The sequence below is a fragment of the Suncus etruscus genome, chromosome 9 (assembly GCF_024139225.1).
Source record: "Suncus etruscus isolate mSunEtr1 chromosome 9, mSunEtr1.pri.cur, whole genome shotgun sequence".
Lineage (NCBI taxonomy): Eukaryota > Metazoa > Chordata > Mammalia > Eulipotyphla > Soricidae > Suncus > Suncus etruscus.
The window spans coordinates 99,144,383-99,153,491 of NC_064856.1; the positions used below are offsets into that span (position 1 = coordinate 99,144,383).

The following is a 9,109-nucleotide window of genomic DNA, read 5'->3' on the forward strand; positions in this document are numbered from 1 at the left end:
ATGGAAATTGGGCAGGAGAACTGTACTGTCATAACAGAATTTATTCTTGTTGGTTTATCAGATGCCCCAGAGCTGAGAGTTTTCCTCTCCCTTTTATTCCTTCTGATATATGGAGTCACCATTTTGGGAAACCTGGGCATGATTGCCCTGATACAAGTCAGCTCACAACTGCACACGCCTATGTACTTTTTCCTTAGCCATTTGTCCTTTGTGGATTTTTGCTACTCCTCCATCATTGTGCCAAGGATGCTACCTAATATCTTAAAACAGGAGAAAGCTATCTCCTTCCTGGGATGCATGGTGCAATTCTACTTCTTTTGCATGTTTGCAGTCACAGAGGTCTTCCTGTTGGCTGTGATGGCTTATGATCGCTTCCTGGCCATTTGTAGTCCATTGCTGTACACAGTCAACATGTCAGAGAATCTCCGGATGCTGCTGGTTTCTGGATGCTACCTTTGTGGAACTGTGTGTTCTCTGGTCCACTTGTGTTTAGCTCTTAAAATTCCAACCTACAGATCGAATGTGATTAATCACTTTTTCTGTGATTTGCCTCCAATCTTTTCTATTGCTTGTTCTGACATCAGCCTCAATATACTTGTTGTGTATTCTGTGACAACATTCAATGAGATCTTATCTATTGTGATCATATTCACCTCCTATTTGTTTATTCTTGTCACCATCCTGAGGATGCGTTCTGCTGAAGGACGACGCAAAGCCTTTTCTACCTGTGCCTCCCACCTCACAGCCATTGTTGTATTCCAGGGAACAATCCTATTTATCTACTGCAGACCCAGTTCTGGCAATTCTGTAGAAACTGACAAAGTGGCCACTGTGTTCTACACAGTCGTGATCCCCATGCTGAACCCCCTGATCTATAGTCTGAGGAACAAGGATGTGAAAGCAGCTGTCAAGAAAGTGTTGGGATCTAAATTTTTGAAAAGTTCATCTCTAATTTAAGCAAGATGGTTAAGTAGAATCATGAATGGAAACTAAAATATAGAAGGGATTTATGTTTATTGTGGAATTTTTTATTTTATTGTAAGAATTTATTCAAGAGAAAAAATTGATTAACATATGAGGTAAACTAGCATAACATAATATAGTGACATAACATTACATATAATATAATTGATAAAATAATAATAATACATGTAAGTCAAAGAAAGTTTCTGATTAAAAAGACTATTTTTTTCCACAATGGCTTACATATCTTTCACAGTAGTATTTTAGGTACATATTAACATTGAATCAGCGAAATGCCCATCACCAACTATGTCCTCCCCCATTTCAGTTCCCTTTCAACAACCCATATACCCCACCATCACCCCCGGGCTGCTAGAGTAGGTGGACCTCTCTTTGTCTGGCTTACTATTAGTGATCACATATCTGTTTGGTCCTGGAACCCTCTCTTGTTTCCTCCTCTATTTAAGAGGCAGAGCTAGAAAAATTGAGGTATGTGGTTTTGTTTGAAGGAAAGAAAAGCAATAGATTGGGGTACAAAATAAGAGGGGAAAAAAGTCAAAAGTCAAATACGCTGAAAATGGGCAGAGTCCCTCAAGGCTTCCAACCTCAGTTTGAGAGAGGACGTGAAAAAGGTAATTGAGATACCACAACAATACAGAAAAAAAATATCGAATTAAATAACCAGTGAGCGCTACAGCAATAAAGACAGGCACCACACAATAATCTCAGTTCTGAAATCAAATCATGCAGGGGGATAAAGAAAAGGAGAAAAAAAGGCACAAAACAATAATTTTTCCACATGTTTATTTATCGATTGATCAATTTTTTGACGTCTTTATTTTGGTGTGGATACTACAGTTGATGTCTCCAATATTATTTTATTTTATTTTATCTAGAAGGGTTTTTTTAATAGTTTATTTTTGCAGGATTGTTTTCCCTTGTTGTTGACTAATTTATTGAGACTTTTTTCATTCTATCATATAATTAAAATACATCTTCAAACTTTAGGCTCTTCAAAATCTACCTAATTTGATATTATCAGATGGGTGCTAAGCAAATGTTTTGTTTACTATACCTTTAATATATTTTGAAAATAATTTACATAAAGTACATATCTTTTAATCATGAGTAATATACATTTGCATATTAAGAAAATTGTAGTGACTGATCCAACATTGTCCTGTACCCTATGTGTTTTCTTTCTAATATTGAAGTTATTTTTCCATGAGATCAAGCTATTTATATATAGTTATGCATTATTGGATATTTTTATGTTTTTAACTACAGAGTACAAATTTAAAACTTTTAAAATGTTTCCTTCTGCAAGGAAGAAAGTAATGTTTGTTTTTGACACTTCCATGCCTTCTATGTTCTTAATATTGTCTATTATAATGCGTTAAAATCATTTGCAAATGGAGACGGAGTAATAGCGCAACAGGAGGGCATTTTCATTGCAAACTATAGACCAAGAACAGACCTGGGTTCATCCCCGGTATCCCTTATGGTCTCCTGAGCTTGCCAGGAGCAAGCTGAGCAGAGATCCTGGAATAACCCTTGAACCCTGCCAGGTGTGATCCAAAATCCAAACATAAAAAAGTTTATGAACTTTTGACTACTACTGCTATTTTATTTTTGTAACTATTATAACAATCATTTTATTTAGATTACTGGCTTGAAATTTGAATGCTGGATAATGAATTTAATGTGATGCTGATGAGTAATTATGCAATAATTGCTTTGGTTTTATTAATTACCTGTTTAATCTCATGTCTATCGAATAAAAAATGGAATAAACTAATAGTTAACAAATTATTGTTGAACTTCACATAAAAAAGAAAATTAAAATCTAATTGTAAAATAAATTTGTAGCTCTTTTAAGTCTACTGAAATTTTGTTTGGTAGTATTGTTACAATAACAGTGGTTGAAGATGGTAAAAGTTGTAGCTCTTAAGTCTACTGAAATTTTGTTTGGTAGTATTGTTACAATAAAGTGGTTGAAGATGGTAAAAAAAAGCACTTATTATTTATCAATAGTAATACTTTAAAAATTGGGCAGTATGAAAAATGCTGAACATGTGCCTCTATATGTAAAGCCCATTTGAAATTTTCTTTGTTGTTGTTTTATTTTGGGGCCACACCCGTTGATGCTTAGGGGTTACTCCCTGCTAGGTGCGCAGAAATCGCTCCTGTGTGGGAAAACCGTTTGGGATGCCACAGTCCATCCTAGGCTAACTCAGGCAATGAAGAAACGTTACTGCTTGCGCCACCTCTCTGGGCCCAGATTGGAATTTTCTTCACCAAAATAATATATTGAGATGACATTCGCTTAAATATTTTAATGACTCTGATAAATACTAATAATTTCTTTATTAAAGGTTTAGGTAGCTAATACATCAATGGAGTTAGGCTTTGATGTTGATCTGACTAATATTAAGTACTATTAAATATAATAAATGATCATTACTAACAATAATGTTATTTTAAGATTAATTATTTTTACTTTTAATTCAACATAAAGTTTATCCCTCAATACTAGTGCAAATAACAATAATGTCCAGACAATTCTGTGTTGTCTAAATAAAATATTATCTTCATAGACTTCACCTCAATTTTACTTTTGGACTTAATTATTTGATATACTGAAATTTCCATTAATATACCAAAGTATATTCTACAAAATCTTATGTGCTGTTTATTCTAATGTGAAATGTTTATTTTTATATTATATATTCATGTGCAACTACACTTAACTGATCTGTAATTATTTAAAAACCCTATAAAATTTAGACAACTCATTTAATGAAAAATATAAATAATTTTGAAAATTTTTGTCCAAAATTTAGATAGAAATTTGAAACTGTAAATGGGAAATGGTGGCAATAAGTAACCCATCAGCCTTGGTTTTATAGAGACTAAGATATCTTTCAATAAACAAACATAATGAACCATAAAATGTATATCAAGTACGATTTTTGCCTTGCAAGTAGCATATTCAAGTTTGAACCATTGTACATGATATATGGTCATCTGAACAGCACAAGGAATAAAGCCTAAGTGCAGAGCCAAAAGTAAACCCTGAGTGCTACTATGGGTGTCCTTCACCCACCAAAAAAATTAAATAAGAATGATTATAACACTTTTCTTAGGAGAAAATAGTGGGGTAAGTGCAGAGAAACACAATGCAAATATTTGAATAAATTTGAAGGAAGAGAGGTAGTACAGTAATCACTGGCCCTTAGAGCATTTTCAAGTATAAACTTGATGAATCCTAGAACTAGTGAACACCTAACACTATTAGAACACCATTGCCTGGCCCCAGAACATAACTATTCACCCTATTAGCTGAATATGGGTTTCATAAACATTGCCTAAAACTCTCCTGCTGTAGGCAGCTTCTTTCCTACAGCCATCAGTGAGATTTCAGTGAATCCACTTTAGGGAAAGTGGGTTGCAAGGGTGTCGAAGTATGAAATATGAAATAATGAAACCACATACAGAGTATGTGGTGTCAACACATCTTCTGGCAGGAGTGCAACAAGTTTAATATTTAGGTAAGGGGATTTATAAGGGTAAAACCAGTCATAGATATAGAGAATAATTACAACCACAAAGCAACGTTTAACAGTAAACATACTTAAGCTATGGATGTGAGATATAAGGATTCTGAGTTACAAAGGAGAAGGCTATATTTGCAAGCTTACCTCAAATGCAAAATCAGGGATTATTAGGAAGTAGAAAATATATACAAACATGCTCTCTGCTGAGCTAAGCTCTATAGATTTAGAGGTCAAGTAAAGGAAGGACTCAAATCCCCTTATATGTGGTTAGGTGTGATTCCCTTTTTCTAGGAGAGTCACTAGCCAAGGGATGCCAGGATTCGCACCACTGTCCTTCTGCATGTAAGGCAAACGCACTACCTCCATGCTGTCTCTTCGTCCCCCCAGAAATTCATTATTTACATCACTTTCAGATATTGTTAAAACACTAAAATAACTTCAGATCCTATTTCCTCCAGTATGAACTTTACTGCGTAAGGCAGGCAAGATTTATGACTACTTATACTGCTCCTTCTCTCCTCCTCCTCCTAAAAATGATAACCAGGATAATTTTATTTGAATATTTTAAGTAATGGCTGTATATTAGGGTAAAATGCAGTCTAGAATTATTTCTGATATGTTCATTTCCCCATTGAAATATAAGGTAGGGTAAAGAAAAATTATAAAAAGGGAAATCATCAGTTCTAACTTAAAGTTGAGCTTGGCCCTTTGTTGCTACATTGATAAGGTGTATCTTGAAGTTCCACATATGAGACAAAGAATACTATATATAACATTTCACTTTCCTCTGACTTCACTCAGCATGATATGGATTCCATCCATTTTATGGAAAATTCCATGACTTTGTTCTTTGTTATATCTGCATAATATTACATTGGATAATTTTACCACAGGTTCTTCTTCCTTTTTTTTAACTTTGTATCCATTACTTTTCTCTTTTTTTTGAACTTAATGTTTATTTAAACACCGTGATTACAAACATAATTGTAGTTGGGCTTCATTCATAACAAGAACACCACCTTTCACCTGTACCACAGCTTCTTGACCCATACAATTGCATTTGAGAATTATCAACTCATGCCTCTGGCAATGGTACATATTCAACATGCAATATTATTGGGGTTGTGACTAGAAACTAACAACCATCTACTTTTAGTGGGAATGTCACAAGGGGTAGTCTCTATAGAAATCCATATACATATCTATTCAAAAAATAGAAATAGAACTACAATAAAGTGTAGAATATAAAATATTAAAACAATAATTCTAAGCATCTATCCTCAAAACAGAACAATGTTAATTTTAAAAGATATATGAAAACATATGCTCGTTGTTCATTGCTGACATAGTACATTTGCATAATATTTGAATTGAATTCTAGGGGCTGGAGCAGTGGAGCAAGAGATATGGCATATGCCATGCAAGCGCTAGCTTAGGACAGACTGTGGTTCTATCCCCAGCATCCCATATGGTCCCCCAAGCCAGGAGCAATTTCTGAGCGCTTAGCCAGGAGTAACCCCTAAGCACCACTGTGTATGGCTCCAAAATAAAAACAAACAGACAAACACACAATCCCCCAAAAATATTTGAATTGCATTCTAAAAATATAAACTTCTCATTAAATACCAAATATTAAAATTATATGGGTCAGTAGTTTAATTCACTTTTACAGTTTTTGATGGAATTCTGATATGGAACTCATTACGTGTTCTGTAAGAATTTAGGGATTTTTATAATGTTATGAGAAATAAAATTATTAGAAATATTAATAATATCTTTAAGTATAGTATGACTGGAATTCATAAAAACACTCTATGATAATGAATGCCTGATGAAATTTGGTGTTGAACATAGATGGTTATAAGTGGGTTACCTCAGGGCATTAAAGTATTCCCTGATGACATTGAAGAAAGATTAATTGCTATTTCTCATTTCACATATAAAATCAGTTGAATTTTTTTAAACAGCAGTGTAATTAACAAAGCTTTATATAACAGTCAGACATTAAGTGTTTCAACTCCAAACCATCAATGAGGTTAAGAATTGATTTGAAACTTGAAGAAATCAAATTCCCAGAGCTAAAATTCCATTCTAAACCTATAGGTATATACTATATGATTCTAAACATCTACAGGTCTCAAACTAAACTATCTGCTGCTCAGGTTTGTTCTTAGAATGTGCCTAGATTACTTATGCATGGAAATGAAAATACTCTTATAGCAAAAGGATAAGTCTAACTCAAATATCTTATAATTAGAGAATGTTTAAGACAGACTCTTTGTTTTTGTGCACTTACTATTCAAATGTTTTTTTATTAAAATATCCTCTATAAAATCAAATTAATGTTTATATACAACAGTCCTGAAAATGATGCTATCACTCTCTATTTCTCCTTCTCCTCTTTCCATGTCTATCTTTATCTTCAAACATTTAGTGCATGGCAGTGAGTGCTTCCTTAATTATCACCATGTTTCTGTGAGTTGAACTGATATATCTTTGGATGTATGGTATCAGTAAAACTGAGTTATCTCTCTTCAGTAAAAAAAAAAGTTGTTTTTGATATTTTAATTGCACTATAAGCTAGCACTATATCCTTTGGCTGTATTGGAAAATATTTTTAGTAGACTTTTCTGTCTAACTCTGAAATAGAAAAACATATATTTAGAGTCATATAATAAAAATATGACCAGAAAAGTCACAGTTTTACATTTCTTTAAAAAAGTTTATGATATTGAGTAAATAAAAGCAAAAGTTTCCAGTCCGGTATGATTTGACTCATTCTTGTAATCTGAGTGTATATCATATCATCTTGCTGTCTAGGAAGGAGCTCAGAGAAAAATATTCCTCAGTAGCATTTTATGTTTTATTAAGGATAATCATAAATTTTATATCAGTTTTATGCAGTGTATAGAATAAACACCACAGCAAGCATTTGAAAGAATTTAAAATTTGGTTTCTTAATTCAGATGAAATTTATCTTTGTAGGATGGTAGGCAAATAAAAAGTGAAAAATATGTATCTCTGTTAAATAAACTATAAGTATAAATTCATTATATTTATACATATTCACTAAGTGTAGTTTCAACCATTCATTAAAAATATCAAACATAAATAAGAATGTCCTTAAATAGGATTAAGTTTTAACCTAGATATGGCACAGCATGTTTTAATAATGGTTATCTTTATTAATAATTATATTTTTCACTTTTTGCTTTCTGTCATCCCGAAACAAATATATTATGATCAGTTATGTCAACAATGTGATATATTTTCTTTAAATAAATAATTAAATGACAGGAATATGTTTCTCTTAGAAAAATAAAGAATGTCATAGCAATAATTTTAATGTATTAATATATAAATGTTAACTCGTCAACTTAATACAATGGTATATAAGACTATCATCATTTCAGGCTAACTAAATATCAGTTAATTAAAATTGCTTTGCCATCGAATCTTTGATATGTATGGATGATATAGTTAATAAATAGCAAAAGTAGAATTTTATTTCCAAGTTATAAAATTTAAAGTGATCACAGTGTGTGATCACACTCATCATTTCTGTTTTTTATTCACTTTTCAGAATAAGCCCAAAACTTGCTGTCTTATTTCCCAAACCTGACAAAGGTAAGATGGAAATGAAGCAGGAGAACTGTACTGTCATAACAGAATTCATTCTAGTGGGATTAACAGATGCCCCAGAGCTGAGAGTTTTTCTCTCCCTTTTATTCCTTTTGATATATGGAGTCACCATTTTGGGAAACCTGGGCATGATTGCCCTGATACAAGTCAGCTCACAACTGCACACTCCCATGTACTTTTTCCTCAGCCATTTGTCCTTTGTGGATTTTTGCTACTCCTCCATCATTGTGCCAAGGATGCTACCTAATATCTTAAAACAGGAGAAAGCTATCTCCTTCCTGGGATGCATGGTGCAATTCTACTTCTTTTGCATGTTTGCAATCACAGAAGTTTTCCTGTTGGCTGTGATGGCTTATGATCGCTTCCTGGCCATTTGTAGTCCATTGCTGTACACAGTCAACATGTCAGAGAATCTCCGGATGCTGCTGGTTTTTGGATGTTATCTCTGTGGAACTGTGTGTTCTCTGGTCCACTTGTGTTTAGCTCTTAAAATTCCAACCTACAGGTCGAATGTGATTAATCACTTTTTCTGTGATTTGCCTCCAATCTTTTCTATTGCTTGTTCTGACATTAGTCTGAATGTCCTTGTGGTGTACATTGTGGCCACATTCAATGAGATTGTCACCATTGTGATCATATTCACCTCCTATTTGTTTATTCTTGTCACCATCCTGAGGATGCGCTCTGCCGAGGGAAGACGCAAAGCTTTCTCCACTTGTGCTTCTCATCTCACAGCCATTGTTGTATTCCAGGGAACTATCCTATTCATCTATTGTAGACCCAGTTCTGGCACATCTGCAGACACTGACAAAGTGGCCACAGTGTTCTACACAGTAGTGATCCCCATGCTGAACCCCCTTATCTATAGTCTGAGGAACAAGGATGTGAAAGCTGCTCTCAAGAAAGTGTTGGGATCTCAACTATTGAAAAGTCCATTTCTAATTTAG

At 33.7% G+C, this 9,109-nt stretch overlaps 2 protein-coding genes across 2 annotated transcripts; both read left to right on the top strand.

Annotated features, from left to right (window-relative positions):
* On the top strand, positions 1 to 957 carry LOC126018641 (olfactory receptor 5L1-like). The gene has a single exon (XM_049780742.1). It carries the CDS (start codon positions 1 to 3, stop codon positions 955 to 957), a length of 957 nt encoding a protein of 318 aa, XP_049636699.1.
* Positions 958 to 8,152: 7,195 nt separating this feature from the next.
* On the top strand, positions 8,153 to 9,109 carry LOC126018642 (olfactory receptor 5L1-like). Its single transcript, XM_049780743.1, has one exon. It carries the CDS (start codon positions 8,153 to 8,155, stop codon positions 9,107 to 9,109), a length of 957 nt encoding a protein of 318 aa, XP_049636700.1.

Coding starts and splice junctions, on each gene's coding strand:
- LOC126018642 (XM_049780743.1), top strand. CDS start 8,153: ATGGAAATGAAGCAGGAGAACTGTACTGTCATAACAGAATTCATTCTA.
- LOC126018641 (XM_049780742.1), top strand. CDS start 1: ATGGAAATTGGGCAGGAGAACTGTACTGTCATAACAGAATTTATTCTT.